At 38.1% G+C, this 27,853-nt stretch overlaps 5 protein-coding genes across 5 annotated transcripts; all 5 read right to left on the bottom strand.

Annotated features, from left to right (window-relative positions):
• Positions 1–283: 283 nt before the first annotated feature.
• Positions 284–1,512, bottom strand: LOC137265082 (M-phase inducer phosphatase-like). Its single transcript, XM_067800398.1, has 5 exons — positions 1,453–1,512; positions 1,144–1,305; positions 878–1,005; positions 627–744; positions 284–451 (listed from the first exon to the last, which is right to left on the bottom strand). The coding sequence occupies exons 1-5, from the start codon at positions 1,510–1,512 to the stop codon at positions 284–286; spliced, it is 636 nt and encodes a 211-aa protein (XP_067656499.1).
• Positions 1,513–3,193: 1,681 nt separating this feature from the next.
• LOC137265081 (M-phase inducer phosphatase-like) lies at positions 3,194–5,895 on the bottom strand. Its single transcript, XM_067800397.1, has 6 exons — positions 5,836–5,895; positions 5,527–5,688; positions 5,261–5,388; positions 5,010–5,127; positions 4,671–4,834; positions 3,194–3,287 (listed from the first exon to the last, which is right to left on the bottom strand). Exons 1-6 carry the CDS (start codon positions 5,893–5,895, stop codon positions 3,194–3,196), a joined length of 726 nt encoding a protein of 241 aa, XP_067656498.1.
• Positions 5,896–17,752: 11,857 nt separating this feature from the next.
• On the bottom strand, positions 17,753–18,981 carry LOC137265080 (M-phase inducer phosphatase-like). The gene is made up of 5 exons (XM_067800396.1): positions 18,922–18,981; positions 18,613–18,774; positions 18,347–18,474; positions 18,096–18,213; positions 17,753–17,920 (listed from the first exon to the last, which is right to left on the bottom strand). The coding sequence occupies exons 1-5, from the start codon at positions 18,979–18,981 to the stop codon at positions 17,753–17,755; spliced, it is 636 nt and encodes a 211-aa protein (XP_067656497.1).
• Positions 18,982–22,140: 3,159 nt separating this feature from the next.
• Positions 22,141–23,369, bottom strand: LOC137265079 (M-phase inducer phosphatase-like). Its single transcript, XM_067800395.1, has 5 exons — positions 23,310–23,369; positions 23,001–23,162; positions 22,735–22,862; positions 22,484–22,601; positions 22,141–22,308 (listed from the first exon to the last, which is right to left on the bottom strand). Exons 1-5 carry the CDS (start codon positions 23,367–23,369, stop codon positions 22,141–22,143), a joined length of 636 nt encoding a protein of 211 aa, XP_067656496.1.
• Positions 23,370–26,570: 3,201 nt separating this feature from the next.
• LOC137265077 (M-phase inducer phosphatase-like) lies at positions 26,571–27,799 on the bottom strand. The gene is made up of 5 exons (XM_067800394.1): positions 27,740–27,799; positions 27,431–27,592; positions 27,165–27,292; positions 26,914–27,031; positions 26,571–26,738 (listed from the first exon to the last, which is right to left on the bottom strand). The coding sequence occupies exons 1-5, from the start codon at positions 27,797–27,799 to the stop codon at positions 26,571–26,573; spliced, it is 636 nt and encodes a 211-aa protein (XP_067656495.1).
• Positions 27,800–27,853: the final 54 nt, after the last annotated feature.

Here is a 27,853-nt window from a genome sequence, read left to right as displayed (position 1 = left end):
TGATATAAATGCCACTTCTTTCAATCCTTTCAAAAAATATATGACTGTTGAACAAAACGAAGAAATGGAGGAAAACAAACATTGTGTAAGTGTGCATTTATTCATATTGTATAAACACTATAGATCACATCATGCTTGATAACGGAAGGTGTAAAGCCTTCAGTTATTGCCTCAACATTCAGGCACCAACACAACATACACAAGAACAATAAATAACAAGTCCCAAAAATCTCATGACCCCAAAACAGGCAAGATGTTCAATGTCACTAATTCATCCTCCAGATTACCAAAGACACATCTTGAGTGGTGACGCGTCTATTTGGTGACGTCGACTGCGCATGTTCTGTTTTTCTCCTGCTGTCCAGGACTTGGACTTGACTCGGAAGTGACGTAGTTGTTTGGAGTAATTCTGGTGCAGCATGGGAACGTAGTTTCTTGGATTGCATTGAGACTGAAACATAGTAGTAACTGTACATAATGCATGCACTTTAACAAAAAGATTTATGGACAAAAGTATCACATTATTTATTAATAATTAATACTATTATATTTAAATGTTACTTCAGTGCTGGAATTCGGATATTGCATTATTAGATTTGTACCTATTTAAACGTTTCTCAACTTACCTGATGTTGTTCATAGAAGGCCTTGTATCCACCATCTAACAGGTATACTTCCGGGTAGAAGAGGAAAGGGTAACGGTCACTGTTCAGCTTCCGGTCAAGGTTTCTCAGGTGTCTCAATCTGTATCCGATAATATATCGTTAAATGAAATGGTGCATTAACAAAGATAACTACTTTTATTTCATTGGTACATCACCTATTTAATCGAAATCTTAAATCTGAAATCGTTCACGTCAGCTTCTCATACACTTACAGTTTGGGGCCTCTCTCTGAGGAAAATTCGCAGTGGAAGATGAGGATGTTCCGTTGAGTGGTGTCACGCTGCTGTAGACCGGTCACTAAATCCGTGATCAGAGCCTGGTTGTGAAGATTCTCCGCACCCTGAAGTTGATATATAACAGTATATAAATCACCCACATTTAGAATATTGATTTGTGTCTTTTCAGATTTCTTTTTTGTATTTAAATACAAAAGTGCCATATAGGTTTGTACGATGAAAGAATTATCAAGAAACCTTACCTCTATATGACCGCCCTCGTATTCGTAGGGGTAACGACAGTCGATGATTTGGTAACTGGAAATGAGGTCAGCATATTTTCCAGCAAGAAGCTGACTAACTGTTTGTGCAGACACAGACTTGAGATCCTTGTGTCGGCCTTGTATGGTGGGGAGACAATGAACCTGAAAGTGAACGAAACTTTCATTTTACCGCAGTTTGTATGTCTGTCTTACAAAGTGATTAAGTTCGTTTTTGCATTCCCATTATTTAGGCACTACAGAAGTACTTAATTAAAACCGTTGGATGCGGAAAAGGTACTTTGCACTAACCTGTGAGCCATCGCCGATCAAGTCTCCTTCGTTTTCCATTTTGTCCAAAGCAGACTTCATCGCTTCTGACCTCACTTCTTTCTGTGCTGTTTTATTGACAATATCGACGGTCTTCTGTTTCTTGATCTGCCTTGCCACAACATATTCATCCTCATCATCGTCATTGTCACGTGGTCTCTTTTCTGTGAAAAGGGACTTCCTTGTGCCGAGAAAACTGGTTTTCTTGAAAACCAAAGATTGTGGAGACACCTGAAGGAAAAAACATACATTGCATTTCGATTGTTTAATCCAACAGTTTTCTGTTTAATAGACTAGCCCTACTCAGTCATCCGTTGGTGCGTGTACTTTTCTGTCTTACGGTTTGTGCACATAATTTACCTTCATATCTCTCTAATGTATACAAAGCATGCATAATATATTATAGCGCCAACCTCACTGTCACTGCAGAGAGACTCAAAGCCGCTATCCCGTGAATCGTCATCGTGGAAAACGAGGCCTCGTGTCTGGAAAACCTGTGGGAAATTGTGACTTTCCTCCCTAAACATTTCTGTAAAGGAATAGTTTCTACAGGTCCAAATATTTGGATTAAGGGGTTTTCTGCTAAGCCAGTTTGCAAGCGAATGATGCTTTGCCTGTGCTCTCCCATATCTATATACTTGTTCTAAAATAACATATTTACATAACAAAGACAACACTCGTTGATCGTTTCATTATCCATTTAACCGTGAATCATTCATAATGGTTAATGAAAACATAGTTAAACCTTAACGCATTTAGGGATTGGGCTTGGTGTGAAAGTGCATTCGCTTGTGTTCCCCCGTAGTTGTGGAGCTAACTGTAGGAAGGTGTAAGTGGGATTATCCCGGGTTAATCACCCGATAGAACATCAAATATACCGGTAGACCATGTGTTGATAACTCCTATTTCTGGTAGGTTTGCCAGTCAGTTGAATGACAATTAAGGAAAATTTGTATTTACTTTGGGAACAAGATGTTTAATGTGGGCACGCTTTCTGCATGAATTTCCCCAATTGCATGGTGAAGGTATAAAGTATACAGGTTTATCGAGGGGCTGTTAGGATGATCTGGATTACCTGGATTAGACTTGCGTGCACAAACCGTGTTAATGCTTAAGTGGATGTTGAATAAAATTGAGCCACAATGTGGACTGGTTTAGTAAGTTATTGGTTCCTGGTTCTGTTTCAACTTCGCAAGAGACCTCGACAAATTGCTGTTGTCTTACAGAAAACATCTATCTGATATCTGTGCTATCTCTGATGTCACTTTGCATTTCGGAAGCGTCTTTCCACCATAGATGCAACAATAGTACCACAATCAGCTATTCATACATTTTCTAAATGAGAAAAACACAAGTGTGTTCTTGTTTCCCAAATCTGTCAGAGACATTTGACAGTGTATATAGAAATGGACTACTGTTGGGTTTCTAAAATGACCACAGGAAGCGTATTTTGAGTGTATGGGAATAAGTGCATGCTAGTATATCTTTTAGCGTGGTGTGTGATGGATCCTGTGAAAGTAAAAACATGTTGGATGTGAGGCATGCATTGTAGGATGCGTGTTTGGCTGATTGTGTGTCGTCTTAGTGTGTGAACGGAATATACATATGTGGTTGCATTCCATGTGCGTTTTGTCTTCTTCTTTCCATACGATGGTGTGAAGACGATTTGTTTTAACTTGGCGACCACAAATTCTAATACGCAAAAAAATTCTGTGTGAATTCCTTACTGGTTGGGTGAAGGTGTGAAGTAAGCAGGTTCATCAAAGGGGTTGTTAGAATAATCTGGATTAGCTGGCTTGAATTCATGCTCGTAGAAGCTGTGTTAATGTTTGGTGGATGTAAACTGAAAATAGATAACGGTGAAGAGAATTTTATTTCTTACTCATGTCTCATGTTTAATCTAATCTTTATAAAAGATCTAAACAAGCTGCTGCCGTTAAAGACAGAATTGGTTTTTGGACTGTTTCTTGTAAAATGTATAATTCCAGAGTCTTGTGTTCATCTGACAGTTATTGTGTTTACTCGGAGGTGGCATGATATTCATTGCAACATTTCTGTTGAAATTCTTTGCGATATACATGTAGAGGCCGAATGCATGTTCAAGTATGTTGCGTAGTGGACGGGTAGTCAAGCTTGGGGTAGTCATAATGGGAATGAACCATTAAAATCCGGGTAATCGTTTATGCTTAGAGATGTGGAGTTACAATGAAAGGGTATCCCTACATAGATGTAATGTAATATATATAGATGCAGTGTAAAAGCATCCTTGGTGTTGGTGTTATACAACAAATGATGTTGTTTGGACTGAACATGGTCGTTAGAATATTTGTGCACTGTTTGTTAGCTGTGTGTCATCGTTAATACACAATGCCTTGTATACATAATGTATCATCATTCTTTCAAACTTACAAGTGTGGTTGTTTCAGTAACAACATGCCAACTTCAACAGAATGAATGGCACCATTCTCCTCTTATTTTATTCAGTCCTTAACAATGCAGAAACTACTTACAAAATGTCTTCCGTAATGTCAAGAAGTCATCAACACTTCCTCTAAACAAACATCGGACAGACAGCATAATGTTCTTAATCCACTCATAGCCATATCGTATATGTTTATGTCATATTTACGAAATATTGTCCACAATATTGCATTGAAGCAAAAACAGGAATTTCGTTGTGTTAAATGTCTTGAAGTATTCTTTGAGTCATTGAAAAAGACTACTGGAGTTAAAATTAGAACTTTCCGGAAGTCTTCACTTGTGGTGATAATTAACAGCCATCACCAAAGACAGATCAAATGACAAATGATCGATGGCTCTAGATTTTCCTCGCGTTTCTAAGCTAGGATACTGCTGTGCGAAGTATACTTTCTTCAAGCAAAGACGGTATTTGAAACTTTGCGTGATATAACATTTCATTTGTTTTAATCCTTTCAGAAAGTATCTGTCTGATGAACAAAACGAAGAAATGGAGGAAAACAAACATTGTGTAAGTCTGCATTTATTCATATTGTATAAACACTATAGATCACATCATGCTTGATAACGGTGGTCAACATAAGTGTAAAGTGTTCAGTTATTGCCTCAACATTCAGGCACCAACACAACATACACAAGAACAATAAATAACAAGTCCCAAAAATCTCATGACCCCAAAACGGGCAAAATGTCCAATATCGCTAATTCATCCTCCAGATTACCAAAGACACATCTTGAGTGGTGACGCGTCTATTTGGTGACGTCGACTGCGCATGTTCTGTTTGTCTCCTGCTGTCCAGGACTTGGACTTGACTCGGAAGTGACGTAGTTGTTTGGAGTAATTCTGGTGCAGCATGGGAACATAGTTTCTTGGATTGCATTGAGACTGAAACATAGTAGTAACTGTACATAATGCATGCACTTTAACAAGAAGATTTATGGAGAATAGTATCACATTATTTATTAATAATTAATACTATTATATTTGAATGTTACTTCAGTGCTGGAATTCGGATATTGCATTATTAGATTTGTACCTATTTAAACGTTTCTCAACTTACCTGATGTTGTTCATAGAAGGCCTTGTATCCACCATCTAACAGGTATACTTCCGGGTAGAAGAGGAAAGGGTAACGGTCACTGTTCAGCTTCCGGTCAAGGTTTCTCAGGTGTCTCAATCTGTATCCGATAATATATCGTTAAATGAAATGGTGCATTAACAAAGATAACTACTTTTATTTCATTGGTACATCACCTATTTAATCGAAATCTTAAATCTGAAATCGTTCACGTCAGCTTCTCATACACTTACAGTTTGGGGCCTCTCTCTGAGGAAAATTCGCAGTGGAAGATGAGGATGTTCCGTTGAGTGGTGTCACGCTGCTGTAGACCGGTCACTAAATCCGTGATCAGAGCCTGGTTGTGAAGATTCTCCGCACCCTGAAGTTGATATATAACAGTATATAAATCACCCACATTTAGAATATTGATTTGTGTCATTTCAGATTTCTTTTTTGTATTTAAATACATAAGTGCCATATAGGTTTGTACGATGAAAGAATTATCAAGAAGCCTTACCTCAATATGACCGCCCTCGTATTCGTAGGGGTAACGACAGTCGATGATTTGGTAACTGGAAATGAGGTCAGCATATTTTCCAGCAAGAAGCTGACTAACTGTTTGTGCAGACACAGACTTGAGATCCTTGTGTCGGCCTTGTATGGTGGGGAGACAATGAACCTGAAAGTGAACGAAGCTTTCATTATAACGCAGCTTGTATGTCTGTCTTACAAAGTGATTAAGTTCGTTTTTGCATTCCAATTATTTAGGCACTACAGAAGTACTTAATTAAAACCGTTGGATGCGGAAAAGGTACTTTGCACTAACCTGTGAGCCATCGCCGATCAAGTCTCCTTCGTTTTCCATTTTGTCCAAAGCAGACTTCATCGCTTCTGACCTCACTTCTTTCTGTGCTGTTTTATTGACAATATCGACGGTCTTCTGTTTCTTGATCTGCCTTGCCACAACATATTCATCCTCATCATCGTCATTGTCACGTGGTCTCTTTTCTGTGAAAAGGGACTTCCTTGTGCCGAGAAAACTGGTTTTCTTGAAAACCAAAGATTGTGGAGACACCTGAAGGAAAATCCATACATTGCATTTCGATTGTTTAATCCAACAGTTTTCTGTTTAATAGACTAGCCCTACTCAGTTATCCGTTGGTGCGTGTACTTTTCTGTCTTACGTTTTGTGCACATAATTTACCTTTGTGTCTCTCTAATGTATACAAAGCATGCATAATATATTATAGCGCCAACCTCACTGTCACTGCAGAGAGACTCAAAGCCGCTATCCCGTGAATCGTCATCGTCGAAAACGAGGCCTCGTGTCTGGAAAACCTCTGGGAAATTGTGACTTTCCTCCCTAAACATTTCTGTAAAGGAATAGTTTCTACAGGTCCAAATATTTGGATTAAGGGCTTTTTCTGCTAAGCCAGTTTGCAAGCGAATGATGCTTTGCCTGTGCTCTCCCATATCTATATACTTGTTCTAAAATAACATATTTACATAACAAAAACAACACTCGTTGATCGTTTCATTATCCATTTAACCGTGAATCATTCATAATGGTTAATGAAAACATAGTTAAACCTTAACGCATTTAGGGATTGGGCTTGGTGTGAAAGTGCATTCGCTTGTGTTCCCCCGTAGTTGTGGAGCTAACTGTAGGAAGGTGTAAGTGGGATTATCCCGGGTTAATCACCCGATAGAACATCAAATATACCGGTAGACCATGTGTTGATAACTCCTATTTCTGGTAGGTTTGCCAGTCAGTTGAATGACAATTAAGGAAAATTTGTATTTACTTTGGGAACAAGATGTTTAATGTGGGCACGCTTTCTGCATGAATTTCCCCAATTGCATGGTGAAGGTATAAAGTAAACAGGTTTATCGAGGGGCTGTTAGGATGATCTGGATTACCTGGATTAGACTTGCGTGCACAAACCGTGTTAATGCTTAAGTGGATATTGAAAAAAATTGAGCCACAATGTGGACTGGTTTAGTAAGTTATTGGTTCCTGGTTCTGTTTCAACTTCGCAAGAGGCCTCGACAAATTCCTGTTGTCTTACAGAAAACATCTATCTGATATCTGTGCTATCTCTGATGTCACTTTGCATTTCGGAAGCGTCTTTCCACTATAGATGCAACACTAGTACTACAATCAACTATTCATAAATTTTCTAAATGACAAAAAAACAAGTGTGTTCTTGTTTTCCAAATCTGTCAGAGACATTTGACAGTGTATATAGAAATGGACTACTGTTGGGTTTCTAAAATGACCACAGGAAGCGTATTTTGAGTGTATGGGAATAGGTGCATGCTAGTATATCTTTTAGCGTGGTGTGTGATGGATCCTGTGTAAGTAAAAACATGTTGGATGTGAGGCATGCATTGTAGGATGCGTGTTTGGCTGATTGTGTGTCGTCTTAGTGTGTGAACGGAATATACATATGTGGCTGCATTCCATGTGCGTTTTGTCTTCTTCTTTCCATACGATGGTGTGAAGACGATTTGTTTTAACTTGGCGACCACAAATTCTAATACGCAAAAACATTCTGTGTGAATTCCTTACTGGTTGGGTGAAGGTGTGAAGTAAGCAGGTTCATCAAAGGGGTTGTTAGGATAATCTGGATTAGCTGGCTTGAATTCATGCTCGTAGAAGCTGAGTTAATGTTTGGTGGATGTAAACTGAAAATAGATAACGGTGAAGAGAATTTTATTTCTTACTCATGTCTCATGATTTATCTAATCTTTATAAAAGATCTAAACAAGCTGCTGCCGTTAAAGATAGAATTGGTTTTTGGACTGTTTCTTGTAAAATGTATAATTCCAGAGTCTTGTGTTCATCTGACAGTTATTGTGTTTACTCGGAGGTGGCATGATATTCATTGCAACATTTCTGTTGAAATTCTTTGCGATATACATGTAGAGGCCGAATGCATGTTCAAGTATGTTGTGTAATGGACGGATAGTCAAGCTTGGGGTAGTCATGATGGGAATGAACCATTAAAATCCGGGTAATCGTTTATGCTTAGAGATGTGGAGTTACAATGAATTGGTATTCCTACATAGATGTATTGTAACACATATAGATGCAGTGTAAAAGCATTCTTGGTGTTGGTGTTATACAACAAATGATGTTGTTTGGACTGAACATGGTCGTTAGAATATTTGTGCACTGTGTGTTAGCTGTGTGTCATCGTTAATACACAATGCCTTGTATACATAATGTATCATCATTCTTTCAAACATACAAGTGTGGTTGTTTCAGTAACAACATGCCAACGTCAACACAATGAATGGCACCATTCTCCTCTTATTTTATTCAGTCCTTAACAATGCAGAAACTATTTACAAAATGTCTTCCGTAATGTCAAGAAGTCATATAAACTTCCTCTAAACAAACAGCGGACAGACAGCATAATTTCATTAATCCACTCATAGCCATATCGTATATGTTTATGTCATATTTACGAAATATTGTCCACAATATTGCATTGAAGCAAAAACATGGATAATTTCGTTGTGTTAAATGTCTTGAAGTATTCTTTGGGTCATTGAAAAAGACACTTGAGTTAAAATTAGAATTTTCCGGAAGTCTTCACTTGTGGTGATAATTAACAGCCATCACCAAAGACAGATCAAATGACAAATGATCGATGGCTCTAGATTTTCCTCGCGTTTCTAAGCTAGGATACTGCTGTGCGAAGTATACTTTCTTCAAGCAAAGACGGTATTTGAAACTCCGCGTGATATAAATGCCACTTCTTTCAATCCTTTCAAAAAATATATGACTGTTGAACAAAACGAAGAAATGGAGGAAAACAAACATTGTGTAAGTGTGCATTTATTCATATTATATAAAAACTTTAGATCACATCATGCTTGATAACGGTGGTCAACATAGATGTAAAGCGTTCAGTTATTGCCTCAACATTCAGGCACCAACACAACATAAACAAGAATAAATAACAAGTCCCCAAAATCGGATGCCCCCAAAACAGGCAAAATGTCCAATGTCGCTAATTCATCCTCCAGATTACCAAAGACACATCTTCAGTGGTGACGCGTCTAGTTGGTGACGTCGACTGCGCATGTTCTGTTTGTCTCCTGCTGTCCAGGACTTGGACTTGACTCGGAAGTGACGTAGTTGTTTGGAGTAATTCTGGTGCAGCATGGGAACGTAGTTTCTCGGATTGTATTGAGACTGAAACATAGTAGTAACTGTACATAATGCATGCACTTTAACAAAAAGATTTATGGACAAAAGTATCACATTATTTATTAATAATTAATACTATTATATTTAAATGTTACTTCAGTGCTGGAATTCGGATATTGCATTATTAGATTTGTACCTATTTAAACGTTTCTCAACTTACCTGATGTTGTTCATGGAAGGCCTTGTATCCACCATCTAACAGGTATACTTCCGGGTAGAAGAGGAAAGGGTAACGGTCACTGTTCAGCTTCCGGTCAAGGTTTCTCAGGTGTCTCAATCTGTATCCAATAATATACCGTTAAATGAAATGGTGCATTAACAAAGATAACTACTTTTATTTCATTGGTACATCACCTATTTAATCGAAATCTTAAATCTGAAATCGTTCACGTCAGCTTCTCATACACTTACAGTTTGGGGCCTCTCTCTGAGGAAAATTCGCAGTGGAAGATGAGGATGTTCCGGTGAGTGGTGTCACGCTGCTGTAGACCGGTCACTAAATCCGTGATCAGAGCCTGGTTGTAAAGATTCTCCGCACCCTGAAGTTGATATATAACAGTATATAAATCACCCACATTTAGAATATTCATTTCTGTCATTTCAGATTTCTTTTTTGTATTTAAATACAAAAGTGCCATATAGGTTTGTACGATGAAAGAATTATCAAGAAACCTTACCTCAATATGACCGCCCTCGTATTCGTAGGGGTAACGACAGTCGATGATTTGGTAACTGGAAATGAGGTCAGCATATTTTCCAGCAAGAAGCTGACTAACTGTTTGTGCAGACACAGACTTGAGATCCTTGTGTCGGCCTTGTATGGTGGGGAGACAATGAACCTGAAAGTGAACGAAACTTTCATTATAACGCAGCTTGTATGTCTGTCTTACAAAGTGATTAAGTTCGTATATGCATTCCCATTATTTAGGCACTACAGAAGTTCTTAAATAAAACCGTTGGATGCGGAAAAGGTACTTTGCACTAACCTGTGAACCATCGCCGATCAAGTCTCCTTCGTTTTCCATTTTGTCCAAAGCAGACTTCATCGCTTCTGACCTCACTTCTTTCTGTGCTCTTTTATTGACAATATCGACGGTCTTCTGTTTCTTGATCTGCCTTGCTACAACATATTCATCCTCATCATCGTCATTGTCACGTGGTCTCTTTTCTGTGAAAAGGGACTTCCTTGTGCCGAGAAAACTGGTTTTCTTAAAAACCAAAGATTGTGGAGACACCTGAAGGAAAAAACATACATTGCATTTCGATTGTTTAATCCAACAGTTTTCTGTTTAATAGACTAGCCCTACTCAGTTATCCGTTGGTGCGTGTACTTTTCTGTCATACGTTTTGTGCACATAATTTGCCTTTATGTCTCTCTATTGTATACAAAGCATGCATAATATATTATAGCGCCAACCTCACTGTCACTGCAGAGAGACTCAAAGCCGCTATCCCGTGAATCGTCATCGTCGAAAACGAGGCCTCGTGTCTGGAAAACCTGTGGGAAACTGTGACTTTCCTCCCTAAACATTTCTGTAAAGGAATAGTTTCTACAGGTCCAAATATTTGGATTAAGGGGTTTTCTGCTAAGCCAGTTTGCAAGCGAATGATGCTTTGCCTGTGCTCTCCCATATCTATATACTTGTTCTAAAATAACATATTTACATAACAAAGACAACACTCGTTGATCGGTTCATTATCCATTTAACCGTGAATCATTCATAGTGGTTAATGAAAACAGAGTTCGAAGGTGTAGGAAGGTGTAAGTGGGATTATCCCGGGTTAATCACCCGATAGAACATCAAATATACCGGTAGACCATGTGTTGATAACTCCTATTTCTGGTAGGTTTGCCAGTCAGTTGAATGACAATTAAGGAAAATTTGTATTTATTTTGGGAACAAGATGTTTAATGTGGGCACGCTTTCTGCATGAACTTCCCCAATTGTATGGTGAAGGTATAAAGTATACAGGTTTATCGAGGGGCTGTTAGGATGATCTGGATTACCTGGATTAGACTTGCGTGCACAAACCGTGTTAATGCTTAAGTGGATGTTGAATAAAATTGAGCCACAATGTGGACTGGTTTAATAAGTTATTGGTTCCTGGTTCTGTTTCAGCTTCGCAAGAGACCTCGACAAATTCTTGTTGTCTTACTCCACCATAGAGGTAACACTAGTACTACAATCAGCTATTCATCAATTTCTAAATGAGAAAGAAAGAAGTGTATTGTTGTTTTCCAGATTTGTCAGAGACATTTGACAGTGTATATAGAAATGGACTACTGTTGGATTTCTAAAATGACCACAGGAAGCGTATTTTCAGTGTGTCGGAATAAGTGCATATATATTTTAACGTCGAGTGTGATGGGAGCTGTGTAAGGAAAAACATGTTGGATGTAAGGCATGCATTGTAGAATCCATGATTTGATAGTCCTGTCGTGTGTATATGCGTGTTTAGCTGATTGTGTATTATGTTAGTGTGTGAATGGAATATACATATGTGGTTGCATTCCAAGTGCTTTTTGTCTTCTTCTTTCCATACGATGACGTGAAGAGGATTTGTTTTAACTTGACGATCACAATTTCTAATACGCAAACAATTACTGTGTGATCTCCTCACTGGCTGCGTGAAGGTGAAAAGTAAGCAGGTTCATCAAAGGGGTTCTTAGGATAATATGGATTAGCTGGCTTAAATTCATGCTTGTAGAAGCTGAGGTAATGTTTGGTGGATGTAAACTAAGAGTAGATGACGGTGAAGAGAATTTCATTTCTTACTCATGGTTCATGTTGTATCGAATGTTTATAAAAGATCTAAACAAGCTGCTGCCGTTAAAGACAGAATTGGTTTTTGGACTGTTTCTTGTAAAATGTATAATTCCAGAATCTTGTGTTCATCTGACAGTTATTGTGTTTACTCGGAGGTGGCATGATATTCATTGCAACATTTCTGTTGACTTTCTTTACAATATACATGTAGAGTCGAATAAATGTTCAAGTATGTTGTGTAATGGACGGGTAGTCAAGCTTGGGGTAGTCATAATGGGAATGAACCATTAAAATCCGGGTAATCGTTTATGCTTAGAGATGTTGAGTTACAATGAAAGGGTATCCCTACATAGATGTAATGTAATATATATAGATGCAGTGTCAAAGCATTCTTAGTGTTGGTGTTATACAACAAATGATGTTGTTTGGACTGAACATGGTCGTTAGAATATTTGTGCATTGTGTGTTAGCTGTGTGTCATCGTTAATACACAATGCCTTGTATACATAATGTATCATCATTCTTTCAAACATACAAGTGTGGTTGTTTCAGTAACAACATGCCAACGTCAACACAATGAATGGCACCATTCTCCTCTTATTTTATTCAGTCCTTAACAATGCAGAAACTACTTACAAAATGTCTTCCGTAATGTCAAGAAGCCATCAACACTTCCTCTAAACAAACAGCGGACAGACAGCATAATTTCATTAATCCACTCATAGCCATATCGTATATGTTTATGTCATATTTACGAAATATTGTCCACAATATTGCATTGAAGCAAAAACATGAATAATTTCGTTGTGTTAAATGTCTTGAAGTATTCTTTGGGTCATTGAAAAAGACTACTGGAGTTAAAATTAGAATTTTCCGGAAGTCTTCACTTGTGGTGATAATTAACAGCCATCACCAAAGACAGATCAAATGACAAATGATCGATGGATCAAGATTTTCCTCGCGTTTCTAAGCTAGGATACTGCTGTGCGAAGTATATTACTGTCTTCAAGCAAATACCGTATTTGAAACTCCGCGTGATATAAATGCCACTTCTTTCAATCCTTTCAAAAATATATGACTGTTGAACAAAACGAAGAAATGGAGGAAAACGAACATTGTGTAAGTGTGCATTTATTCATATTGTATAAATACTATAGATCACATCATGCTTGATAACGGTGGTCAACATAGGTGTAAAGTGTTCAGTTATTGCCTCAACATTCAGGCACCAACACAACATAAACAAGAATAAATAACAAGTCCCCAAAATCGGATGCCCCCAAAACAGGCAAAATGTCCAATGTCGCTAATTCATCCTCCAGATTACCAAAGACACATCTTGAGTGGTGACGCGTCTAGTTGGTGACGTCGACTGCGCATGTTCTGTTTGTCTCCTGCTGTCCAGGACTTGGACTTGACTCGGAAGTGACGTAGTTGTTTGGAGTAATTCTGGTGCAGCATGGGAACGTAGTTTCTTGGATTGCATTGAGACTGAAACATAGTAGTAACTGTACATAATGCATGCACTTTAACAAAAAGATTTATGGACAAAAGTATCACATTATTTATTAATAATTAATACTATTATATTTAAATGTTACTTCAGTGCTGGAATTCGGATATTGCATTATTAGATTTGTACCTATTTAAACGTTTCTCAACTTACCTGATGTTGTTCATAGAAGGCCTTGTATCCACCATCTAACAGGTATACTTCCGGGTAGAAGAGGAAAGGGTAACGGTCACTGTTCAGCTTCCGGTCAAGGTTTCTCAGGTGTCTCAATCTGTATCCGATAATATATCGTTAAATGAAATGGTGCATTAACAAAGATAACTACTTTTATTTCATTGGTACATCACCTATTTAATCGAAATCTTAAATCTGAAATCGTTCACGTCAGCTTCTCATACACTTACAGTTTGGGGCCTCTCTCTGAGGAAAATTCGCAGTGGAAGATGAGGATGTTCCGTTGAGTGGTGTCACGCTGCTGTAGACCGGTCACTAAATCCGTGATCAGAGCCTGGTTGTGAAGATTCTCCGCACCCTGAAGTTGATATATAACAGTATATAAATCACCCACATTTAGAATATTCATTTCTGTCATTTCAGATTTCTTTTTTGTATTTAAATACAAAAGTGCCATATAGGTTTGTACGATGAAAGAATTATCAAGAAACCTTACCTCAATATGACCGCCCTCGTATTCGTAGGGGTAACGACAGTCGATGATTTGGTAACTGGAAATGAGGTCAGCATATTTTCCAGCAAGAAGCTGACTAACTGTTTGTGCAGACACAGACTTGAGATCCTTGTGTCGGCCTTGTATGGTGGGGAGACAATGAACCTGAAAGTGAACGAAACTTTCATTATAACGCAGCTTGTATGTCTGTCTTACAAAGTGATTAAGTTCGTTTTTGCATTCCCATTATTTAGGCATTACAGAAGTACTTAATTAAAACCGTTGGATGCGGAAAAGGCACTTTGCACTAACCTGTGAACCATCGCCGATCAAGTCTACTTCGTTTTCCATTTTGTCCAAAGCAGACTTCATCGCTTCTGACCTCACTTCTTTCTGTGCTCTTTTATTGACAATATCGACGGTCTTCTGTTTCTTGATCTGCCTTGCCACAACATATTCATCCTCATCATCGTCATTGTCACATGGTCTGTTTTCTGTGAAAAGGGACTTCCTTGTGCCGAGAAAACTGGTTTTCTTGAAAACCAAAGATTGTGGAGACACCTGAAGGAAAAAACATACATTGCATTTTGATTGTTTAATCCAACAGTTTTCTGTTTAATAGACTAGCCCTACTCAGTTATCCGTTGGTGCGTGTACTTTTCTGTCTTACGTTTTGTGCACATAATTTGCCTTTATGTCTCTCTAATGTATACAAAGCATGCATAATATATTATAGCGCCAACCTCACTGTCACTGCAGAGAGACTCAAAGCCGCTATCCCGTGAATCGTCATCGTCGAAAACGAGGCCTCGTGTCTGGAAAACCTGTGGGAAATTGTGACTTTCCTCCCTAAACATTTCTGTAAAGGAATAGTTTCTACAGGTCCAAATATTTGGATTAAGGGGTTTTCTGCTAAGCCAGTTTGCAAGCGAATGATGCTTTGCCTGTGCTCTCCCATATCTATATACTTGTTCTAAAATAACATATTTACATAACAAAGACAACACTCGTTGATCGTTTCATTATCCATTTAACCGTGAATCATTCATAATGGTTAATGAAAACATAGTTAAACCTTAACGCATTTAGGGATTGGGCTTGGTGTGAAAGTGCATTCGCTTGTGTTCCCCCGTAGTTGTGGAGCTAACTGTAGGAAGGTGTAAGTGGGATTACCCCGGGTTAATCACCCGATAGAACATCAAATATACCGGTAGACCATGTGTTGATAACTCCTATTTCTGGTAGGTTTGCCAGTCAGTTGAATGACAATTAAGGAAAATTTGTATTTACTTTGGGAACAAGATCTTTAATGTGGGCACGCTTTCTGCATGAATTTCCCCAATTGCTTGGTGAAGGTATTTAGTAAGCAGGTTTATCGAGGGGCTGTTAGGATGATCTGGATTACCTGGATTAGGCTTGCGTGCACAAACCGTGTTAATGCTTAGGTGGATGTTGAATAAACTTTAGCTACAATGTTTGATAAGTTATTGGTTCCTCTTTCTGTTTCAGCTACGCAAGAGACCTCGACAAATTGCTGTTGTCTTACAGAAAACATCTATCTGATGTTTCTGCTATGTCTGATTTTTGTCTGTTATGTCTGCTACTTTTCATTTCGGAAGCGTCTTTCCAACATAGATGCAACACTACTACTACAATCAGCTATTCATCAATTTCTAAATGAGAAAGAAACAAGTGTATTATTGTTTTCCAGATCTGTCAGAAACATTTGACAGTGTATATCGAAATGGGCTAGTGTTAGAATTCTAAAATGACCACAGAAAGCGTATTTTGAGTGTGTCGGAATAAGTGCATGCTAGCATATCTTTTAGCGTGGTGTGTGATGGAAGCTGTGTAAGTAGAAACATGTTGGATGTAAGGCATGGATTGTAGGATCCATGATTTGATAGTCCTGTCCTGTGTATATGGTAAATGCATGTTAAGCTGATTGTGTATTATGTTAATGTGTGAATGGAATATACATATGTGGTTGCATTCCTAGTGCTTTTTGCCTTCTTCTTTCCATACGATGTTGTGAAGAGGATTTGTTTTAAGATGACAACAACAATTTCTAATACGCAAACAATTTTTGTGTGAACTCCTTACTGGCTGGGTGAAGGTGTGAAGTAAGCAGGTTCATCAAAAGGGTTGTTAGGATAATCTGGATTAGCTAGCTTAAATTCATGCTTGTAGAAGCTGAGGTAATGTTTGGTGGATGTAAACTGAAAATAGATAACGGTGAAGAGAATTTTATTTCTTACTCATGTCTCATGTTTTATCTAATCTTTATAAAAGATCTAAACAAGCTGCTGCCGTTAAAGACAGAATTGGTTTTTGTACTGTTTCTTGTAAAATGTATAATTCCAGAGTCTTGTGTTCATCTGACAGTTATTGTGTTTACTCGGAGGTGGCATGATATGCATTGCAACATTTCTGTTGAAATTCTTTGCGATATACGTGTAGAGGCCGAATGCATGTTCAAGTATGTTGTGTAATGGACGGGTAGTCAAGCTTGGGGTAGTCATAATGGGAATGAACCATTAAAATCCGGGTAATCGTTTATGCTTAGAGATGTGGAGTTACAATGAAAGGATATCCCTACATAGATGTAGTGTAATATATATAGATGCAGTGTCAAAGCATTCTTAGTGTTGGTGTTATACAACAAATGATGTTGTTTGGACTGAACATGGTCGTTAGAATATTTGTGCACTGTTTGTTGGCTGTGTGTCATCGTTAATTCACAATGCCTTGTATACATAATGTATCATCATTCTTTCAAACATACAAGTGTGGTTGTTTCAGTAACAACATGCCAACGTCAACACAATGAATGGCACCATTTTCCTCTTATTTTATTCAGTCCTTAACAATGCAGAAACTACTTACAAAATGTCTTCCGTAATGTCAAGAAGCCATCAACACTTCCTCTAAACAAACAGCGGACAGACAGCATAATTTCATTAATCCACTCATAGCCATATCGTATATGTTTATGTCATATTTACGAAATATTGTCCACAATATTGCATTGAAGCAAAAACATGGATAATTTCGTTGTGTTAAATGTCTTGAAGTATTCTTTGGGTCATTGAAAAAGACTACTGGAGTTAAAATTAGAATTTTCCGGAAGTCTTCACTTGTGGTGATAATTAACAGCCATCACCAAAGACAGATCAAATGACAAATGATCGATGGATCAAGATTTTCCTCGCGTTTCTAAGCTAGGATACTGCTGTGCGAAGTATATTACTGTCTTCAAGCAAATACCGTATTTGAAACTCCGCGTGATATAAATGCCACTTCTTTCAATCCTTTCAAAAATATATGACTGTTGAACAAAACGAAGAAATGGAGGAAAACGAACATTGTGTAAGTGTGCATTTATTCATATTGTATAAATACTATAGATCACATCATGCTTGATAACGGTGGTCAACATAGGTGTAAAGTGTTCAGTTATTGCCTCAACATTCAGGCACCAACACAACATAAACAAGAATAAATAACAAGTCCCCAAAATCGGATGCCCCCAAAACAGGCAAAATGTCCAATGTCGCTAATTCATCCTCCAGATTACCAAAGACACATCTTGAGTGGTGACGCGTCTAGTTGGTGACGTCGACTGCGCATGTTCTGTTTGTCTCCTGCTGTCCAGGACTTGGACTTGACTCGGAAGTGACGTAGTTGTTTGGAGTAATTCTGGTGCAGCATGGGAACGTAGTTTCTTGGATTGCATTGAGACTGAAACATAGTAGTAACTGTACATAATGCATGCACTTTAACAAAAAGATTTATGGACAAAAGTATCACATTATTTATTAATAATTAATACTATTATATTTAAATGTTACTTCAGTGCTGGAATTCGGATATTGCATTATTAGATTTGTACCTATTTAAACGTTTCTCAACTTACCTGATGTTGTTCATAGAAGGCCTTGTATCCACCATCTAACAGGTATACTTCCGGGTAGAAGAGGAAAGGGTAACGGTCACTGTTCAGCTTCCGGTCAAGGTTTCTCAGGTGTCTCAATCTGTATCCGATAATATACCGTTAAATGAAATGGTGCATTAACAAAGATAACTACTTTTATTTCATTGGTACATCACCTATTTAATCGAAATCTTAAATCTGAAATCGTTCACGTCAGCTTCTCATACACTTACAGTTTGGGGCCTCTCTCTGAGGAAAATTCGCAGTGGAAGATGAGGATGTTCCGTTGAGTGGTGTCACGCTGCTGTAGACCGGTCACTAAATCCGTGATCAGAGCCTGGTTGTGAAGATTCTCCGCACCCTGAAGTTGATATATAACAGTATATAAATCACCCACATTTAGAATATTCATTTCTGTCATTTCAGATTTCTTTTTTGTATTTAAATACAAAAGTGCCATATAGGTTTGTACGATGAAAGAATTATCAAGAAACCTTACCTCAATATGACCGCCCTCGTATTCGTAGGGGTAACGACAGTCGATGATTTGGTAACTGGAAATGAGGTCAGCATATTTTCCAGCAAGAAGCTGACTAACTGTTTGTGCAGACACAGACTTGAGATCCTTGTGTCGGCCTTGTATGGTGGGGAGACAATGAACCTGAAAGTGAACGAAACTTTCATTTTAATGCAGCTTGTATGTCTGTCTTACAAAGTGATTAAGTTCGTTTTTGCATTCCCATTATTTAGGCATTACAGAAGTACTTAATTAAAACCGTTGGATGCGGAAAAGGCACTTTGCACTAACCTGTGAACCATCGCCGATCAAGTCTCCTTCGTTTTCCATTTTGTCCAAAGCAGACTTCATCGCTTCTGACCTCACTTCTTTCTGTGCTCTTTTATTGACAATATCGACGGTCTTCTGTTTCTTGATCTGCCTTGCTACAACATATTCATCCTCATCATCGTCATTGTCACGTGGTCTCTTTTCTGTGAAAAGGGACTTCCTTGTGCCGAGAAAACTGGTTTTCTTGAAAACCAAAGATTGTGGAGACACCTGAAGGAAAAAACATACATTGCATTTCGATTGTTTAATCCAGCAGTTTTCTGTTTAATAGACTAGCCCTACTCAGTTATCCGTTGGTGCGTGTACTTTTCTGTCTTACGTTTTGTGCACATAATTTGCCTTTATGTCTCTCTAATGTATACAAAGCATGCATAATATATTATAGCGCCAACCTCACTGTCACTGCAGAGAGACTCAAAGCCGCTATCCCGTGAATCGTCATCGTCGAAAACGAGGCCTCGTGTCTGGAAAACCTGTGGGAAATTGTGACTTTCCTCCCTAAACATTTCTGTAAAGGAATAGTTTCTACAGGTCCAAATATTTGGATTAAGGGGTTTTCTGCTAAGCCAGTTTGCAAGCGAATGATGCTTTGCCTGTGCTCTCCTATATCTATATACTTGTTCTAAAATAACATATTTACATAACAAAGACAACACTCGTTGATCGTTTCATTATCCATTTAACCGTGAATCATTCATAATGGTTAATGAAAACATAGTTAAACCTTAACGCATTTAGGGATTGGGCTTGGTGTGAAAGTGCATTCGCTTGTGTTCCCCCGTAGTTGTGGAGCTAACTGTAGGAAGGTGTAAGTGGGATTATCCCGGGTTAATCACCCGATAGAACATCAAATATACCGGTAGACCATGTGTTGATAACTCCTATTTCTGGTAGGTTTGCCAGTCAGTTGAATGACAATTAAGAAAAATTTGTATTTACTTTGGGAACAAGATCTTTAATGTGGGCACGCTTTCTGCATGAATTTCCCCAATTGCATGGTGAAGGTATAAAGTATACAGGTTTATCGAGGGGCTGTTAGGATGATCTGGATTACCTGGATTAGACTTGCGTGCACAAACCGTGTTAATGCTTAAGTGGATATTGAAAAAAATTGAGCCACAATGTGGACTGGTTTAATAAGTTATTGGTTCCTGGTTCTGTTTCAGCTTCGCAAGAGACCTCGACAAATTGCTGTTGTCTTACAGAAAACATCTATCTGATATCTCTGCTATCTCTGATGTCACTTTGCATTTCGGAAGCGTCTTTCCACCATAGATGCAACACTAGTACTACAATCAGCTATTCCTAAATTTTCTAAATGAGAAAAACACAAGTGTGTTCTTGTTTTCCAAATCTGTCAGAGACATTTGACAGTGTATATAGAAATGGACTACTGTTGGGTTTCTAAAATGACCACAGGAAGCGTATTTTGAGTGTATGGGAATAAGTGCATGCTAGTATATCTTTTAGCGTGGTGTGTGATGGATCCTGTGTAAGTAAAAACATGTTGGATGTGAGGCATGCATTGTAGGATGCGTGTTTGGCTGATTGTGTGTCGTGTTAGTGTGTGAATGGAATACACATATGTGGTTGCATTCCAAGTGCGTTTTGTCTTCTTCTTTCCATACGATGGTGTGAAGACGATTTGTTTTAACTTGGCGACCACAAATTCTAATACGCAAAAAAATTCTGTGTGAATTCCTTCCTGGTTGGGTGAAGGTGTGAAGTAAGCAGGTTCATCAAAGGGGTTGTTAGGATAATCTGGATTAGCTGTCTTGAATTCATGCTTGTAGAAGCTGTGTTAATGTTTGGTGGATGTAAACTGAAAATAGATAACGGTGAAGAGAATTTTATTTCTTACTCATGTCTCATGTTTTATCTAATCTTTATAAAAGATCTAAACAAGCTGCTGCCGTTAAAGACAGAATTGGTTTTTGTACTGTTTCTTGTAAAATGTATAATTCCAGAGTCTTGTGTTCATCTGACAGTTATTTATTGTGTTTACACGGAGGTGGCGTGATATTCATTGCAACATTTCTGTTGAAATTCTTTGCGATATACATGTAGAGGCCGAATGCATGTTCAAATATGTTGTGTAATGGACGGGTAGTCAAGCTTGGGGTAGTCATAATGGGAATGAACCATTAAAATCCGGGTAATCGTTTATGCTTAGAGATGTGGAGTTACAATGAAAGGATATCCCTACATAGATGTAATGTAATATATATAGATGCAGTGTCAAAGCATTCTTAGTGTTGGTGTTATACAACAAATGATGTTGTTTGGACTGAACATGGTCGTTAGAATATTTGTGCACTGTTTGTTAGCTGTGTGTCATCGTTAATACACAATGCCTTGTATACATAATGTATCATCATTCTTTCAAACATACAAGTGTGGTTGTTTCAGTAACAACATGCCAACGTCAACACAATGAATGGCACCATTTTCCTCTTATTTTATTCAGTCCTTAACAATGCAGAAACTACTTACAAAATGTCTTCCGTAATGTCAAGAAGCCATCAACACTTCCTCTAAACAAACAGCGGACAGACAGCATAATTTCATTAATCCACTCATAGCCATATCGTATATGTTTATGTCATATTTACGAAATATTGTCCACAATATTGCATTGAAGCAAAAACATGGATAATTTCGTTGTGTTAAATGTCTTGAAGTATTCTTTGGGTCATTGAAAAAGACTACTGGAGTTAAAATTAGAATTTTCCGGAAGTCTTCACTTGTGGTGATAATTAACAGCCATCACCAAAGACAGATCAAATGACAAATGATCGATGGATCAAGATTTTCCTCGCGTTTCTAAGCTAGGATACTGCTGTGCGAAGTATATTACTGTCTTCAAGCAAATACCGTATTTGAAACTCCGCGTGATATAAATGCCACTTCTTTCAATCCTTTCAAAAATATATGACTGTTGAACAAAACGAAGAAATGGAGGAAAACGAACATTGTGTAAGTGTGCATTTATTCATATTGTATAAATACTATAGATCACATCATGCTTGATAACGGTGGTCAACATAGGTGTAAAGTGTTCAGTTATTGCCTCAACATTCAGGCACCAACACAACATAAACAAGAATAAATAACAAGTCCCCAAAATCGGATGCCCCCAAAACAGGCAAAATGTCCAATGTCGCTAATTCATCCTCCAGATTACCAAAGACACATCTTGAGTGGTGACGCGTCTAGTTGGTGACGTCGACTGCGCATGTTCTGTTTGTCTCCTGCTGTCCAGGACTTGGACTTGACTCGGAAGTGACGTAGTTGTTTGGAGTAATTCTGGTGCAGCATGGGAACGTAGTTTCTTGGATTGCATTGAGACTGAAACATAGTAGTAACTGTACATAATGCATGCACTTTAACAAAAAGATTTATGGACAAAAGTATCACATTATTTATTAATAATTAATACTATTATATTTAAATGTTACTTCAGTGCTGGAATTCGGATATTGCATTATTAGATTTGTACCTATTTAAACGTTTCTCAACTTACCTGATGTTGTTCATAGAAGGCCTTGTATCCACCATCTAACAGGTATACTTCCGGGTAGAAGAGGAAAGGGTAACGGTCACTGTTCAGCTTCCGGTCAAGGTTTCTCAGGTGTCTCAATCTGTATCCAATAATATATCGTTAAATGAAATGGTGCATTAACAAAGATAACTACTTTTATTTCATTGGTACATCACCTATTTAATCGAAATCTTAAATCTGAAATCGTTCACGTCAGCTTCTCATACACTTACAGTTTGGGGCCTCTCTCTGAGGAAAATTCGCAGTGGAAGATGAGGATGTTCCGTTGAGTGGTGTCACGCTGCTGTAGACCGGTCACTAAATCCGTGATCAGAGCCTGGTTGTGAAGATTCTCCGCACCCTGAAGTTGATATATAACAGTATATAAATCACCCACATTTAGAATATTCATTTCTGTCATTTCAGATTTCTTTTTTGTATTTAAATACAAAAGTGCCATATAGGTTTGTACGATGAAAGAATTATCAAGAAACCTTACCTCAATATGACCGCCCTCGTATTCGTAGGGGTAACGACAGTCGATGATTTGGTAACTGGAAATGAGGTCAGCATATTTTCCAGCAAGAAGCTGACTAACTGTTTGTGCAGACACAGACTTGAGATCCTTGTGTCGGCCTTGTATGGTGGGGAGACAATGAACCTGAAAGTGAACGAAACTTTCATTATAACGCAGCTTGTATGTCTGTCTTACAAAGTGATTAAGTTCGTTTATGCATTCCCATTATTTAGGCACTACAGAAGTTCTTAAATAAAACCGTTGGATGCGGAAAAGGTACTTTGCACTAACCTGTGAACCATCGCCGATCAAGTCTACTTCGTTTTCCATTTTGTCCAAAGCAGACTTCATCGCTTCTGACCTCACTTCTTTCTGTGCTCTTTTATTGACAATATCGACGGTCTTCTGTTTCTTGATCTGCCTTGCCACAACATATTCATCCTCATCATCGTCATTGTCACGTGGTCTCTTTTCTGTGAAAAGGGACTTCCTTGTGCCGAGAAAACTGGTTTTCTTGAAAACCAAAGATTGTGGAGACACCTGAAGGAAAAAACATACATTGCATTTTGATTGTTTAATCCAACAGTTTTCTGTTTAATAGACTAGCCCTACTCAGTTATCCGTTGGTGCGTGTACTTTTCTGTCTTACGTTTTGTGCACATAATTTGCCTTTATGTCTCTCTAATGTATACAAAGCATGCATAATATATTATAGCGCCAACCTCACTGTCACTGCAGAGAGACTCAAAGCCGCTATCCCGTGAATCGTCATCGTCGAAAACGAGGCCTCGTGTCTGGAAAACCTGTGGGAAATTGTGACTTTCCTCCCTAAACATTTCTGTAAAGGAATAGTTTCTACAGGTCCAAATATTTGAATTAAGGGGTTTTCTGCTAAGCCAGTTTGCAAGCGAATGATGCTTTGCCTGTGCTCTCCCATATCTATATACTTGTTCTAAAATAACATATTTACATAACAAAGACAACACTCGTTGATCGTTTCATTATCCATTTAACCGTGAATCATTCATAATGGTTAATGAAAACATAGTTAAACCTTAACGCATTTAGGGATTGGGCTTGGTGTGAAAGTGCATTCGCTTGTGTTCCCCCGTAGTTGTGGAGCTAACTGTAGGAAGGTGTAAGTGGGATTACCCCGGGTTAATCACCCGATAGAACATCAAATATACCGGTAGACCATGTGTTGATAACTCCTATTTCTGGTAGGTTTGCCAGTCAGTTGAATGACAATTAAGGAAAATTTGTATTTACTTTGGGAACAAGATCTTTAATGTGGGCACGCTTTCTGCATGAATTTCCCCAATTGCTTGGTGAAGGTATTTAGTAAGCAGGTTTATCGAGGGGCTGTTAGGATGATCTGGATTACCTGGATTAGGCTTGCGTGCACAAACCGTGTTAATGCTTAGGTGGATGTTGAATAAACTTTAGCTACAATGTTTGATAAGTTATTGGTTCCTCTTTCTGTTTCAGCTACGCAAGAGACCTCGACAAATTGCTGTTGTCTTACAGAAAACATCTATCTGATATTTCTGCTATGTCTGATTTTTGTCTGTTATGTCTGCTACTTTTCATTTCGGAAGCGTCTTTCCAACATAGATGCAACACTACTACTACAATCAGCTATTCATCAATTTCTAAATGAGAAAGAAACAAGTGTATTATTGTTTTCCAGATCTGTCAGAAACATTTGACAGTGTATATCGAAATGGGCTAGTGTTAGAATTCTAAAATGACCACAGAAAGCGTATTTTGAGTGTGTCGGAATAAGTGCATGCTAGCATATCTTTTAGCGTGGTGTGTGATGGAAGCTGTGTAAGTAGAAACATGTTGGATGTAAGGCATGGATTGTAGGATCCATGATTTGATAGTCCTGTCCTGTGTATATGGTAAATGCATGTTAAGCTGATTGTGTATTATGTTAATGTGTGAATGGAATATACATATGTGGTTGCATTCCTAGTGCTTTATGCCTTCTTCTTTCCATACGATGTTGTGAAGAGGATTTGTTTTAAGATGACAACAACAATTTCTAATACGCAAACAATTTTTGTGTGAACTCCTTACTGGCTGGGTGAAGGTGTAAAGTAAGCAGGTTCATCAAAAGGGTTGTTAGGATAATCTGGATTAGCTGGCTTAAATTCATGCTTGTAGAAGCTGAGTTAATGTTTGGTGGATGTAAACTGAAAATAGATAACGGTGAAGAGAATTTTATTTCTTACTCATGTCTCATGTTTTATCTAATCTTTATAAAAGATCTAAACAAGCTGCTGCCGTTAAAGACAGAATTGGTTTTTCTACTGTTTCTTGTAAAATGTATAATTCCAGAGTCTTGTGTTCATCTGACAGTTATTGTGTTTACTCGGAGGTGGCATGATATTCATTGCAACATTTCTGTTGAAATTCTTTGCGATATACATGTAGAGGCCGAATGCATGTTCAAGTATGTTGTGTAATGGACGGGTAGTCAAGCTTGGGGTAGTCATAATGGGAATGAACCATTAAAATCCGAGTAATCGTTTATGCTTAGAGATGTGGAGTTACAATGAAAGGATATCCCTACATAGATGTAATGTAATATATACAGATGCAGTGTGAAAGCATTCTTAGTGTTGGTGTTATACAACAAATGATGTTGTTTGGACTGAACATGGTCGTTAGAATATTTGTGCACTGTTTGTTAGCTGTGTGTCATCGTTAATACACAATGCCTTGTATACATAATGTATCATCATTCTTTCAAACATACAAGTGTGGTTGTTTCAGTAACAACATGCCAACGTCAACACAATGAATGGCACCATTCTCCTCTTATTTTATTCAGTCCTTAACAATGCAGAAACTACTTACAAAATGTCTTCCGTAATGTCAAGAAGCCATCAACACTTCCTCTAAACAAACAGCGGACAGACAGCATAATTTCATTAATCCACTCATAGCCATATCGTATATGTTTATGTCATATTTACGAAATATTGTCCACAATATTGCATTGAAGCAAAAACATGGATAATTTCGTTGTGTTAAATGTCTTGAAGTATTCTTTGGGTCATTGAAAAAGACTACTGGAGTTAAAATTAGAATTTTCCGGAAGTCTTCACTTGTGGTGATAATTAACAGCCATCACCAAAGACAGATCAAATGACAAATGATCGATGGATCAAGATTTTCCTCGCGTTTCTAAGCTAGGATACTGCTATGCGAAGTATATTACTGTCTTCAAGCAAATACCGTATTTGAAACTCCGCGTGATATAAATGCCACTTCTTTCAATCCTTTCAAAAATATATGACTGTTGAACAAAACGAAGAAATGGAGGAAAACGAACATTGTGTAAGTGTGCATTTATTCATATTGTATAAATACTATAGATCACATCATGCTTGATAACGGTGGTCAACATAAGTGTAAAGTGTTCAGTTATTGCCTCAACATTCAGGCACCAACACAACATAAACAAGAATAAATAACAAGTCCCCAAAATCGGATGCCCCCAAAACAGGCAAAATGTCCAATGTCGCTAATTCATCCTCCAGATTACCAAAGACACATCTTGAGTGGTGACGCGTCTATTTGGTGACGTCGACAGCGCATGTTCTGTTTGTCTCCTGCTGTCCAGGACTTGGACTTGACTCGGAAGTGACGTAGTTGTTTGGAGTAATTCTGGTGCAGCATGGGAACGTAGTTTCTTGGATTGCATTGAGACTGAAACATAGTAGTAACTGTACATAATGCATGCACTTTAACAAAAAGATTTATGGACAAAAGTATCACATTATTTATTAATAATTAATACTATTATATTTAAATGTTACTTCAGTGCTGGAATTCGGATATTGCATTATTAGATTTGTACCTATTTAAACGTTTCTCAACTTACCTGATGTTGTTCATAGAAGGCCTTGTATCCACCATCTAACAGGTATACTTCCGGGTAGAAGAGGAAAGGGTACCGGTCACTGTTCAGCTTCCGGTCAAGGTTTCTCAGGTGTCTCAATCTGTATCCGATAATATATCGTTAAATGAAATGGTGCATTAACAAAGATAACTACTTTTATTTCATTGGTACATCACCTATTTAATCGAAATCTTAAATCTGAAATCGTTCACGTCAGCTTCTCATACACTTACAGTTTGGGGCCTCTCTCTGAGGAAAATTCGCAGTGGAAGATGAGGATGTTCCGTTGAGTGGTGTCACGCTGCTGTAGACCGGTCACTAAATCCGTGATCAGAGCCTGGTTGTGAAGATTCTCCGCACCCTGAAGTTGATATATAACAGTATATAAATCACCCACATTTAGAATATTCATTTCTGTCATTTCAGATTTCTTTTTTGTATTTAAATACAAAAGTGCCATATAGGTTTGTACGATGAAAGAATTATCAAGAAACCTTACCTCAATATGACCGCCCTCGTATTCGTAGGGGTAACGACAGTCGATGATTTGGTAACTGGAAATGAGGTCAGCATATTTTCCAGCAAGAAGCTGACTAACTGTTTGTGCAGACACAGACTTGAGATCCTTGTGTCGGCCTTGTATGGTGGGGAGACAATGAACCTGAAAGTGAACGAAACTTTCATTTTAATGCAGCTTGTATGTCTGTCTTACAAAGTGATTAAGTTCGTTTTTGCATTCCCATTATTTAGGCATTACAGAAGTACTTAATTAAAACCGTTGGATGCGGAAAAGGCACTTTGCACTAACCTGTGAACCATCGCCGATCAAGTCTCCTTCGTTTTCCATTTTGTCCAAAGCAGACTTCATCGCTTCTGACCTCACTTCTTTCTGTGCTCTTTTATTGACAATATCGACGGTCTT

This window comes from Haliotis asinina, chromosome 15, assembly GCF_037392515.1.
Source record: "Haliotis asinina isolate JCU_RB_2024 chromosome 15, JCU_Hal_asi_v2, whole genome shotgun sequence".
In the NCBI taxonomy this organism is placed as follows: domain Eukaryota; kingdom Metazoa; phylum Mollusca; class Gastropoda; order Lepetellida; family Haliotidae; genus Haliotis; species Haliotis asinina.
The sequence above is the reverse complement of the archived record's forward strand: the minus strand, read 5'-3'. Positions and strand labels throughout refer to the sequence as shown.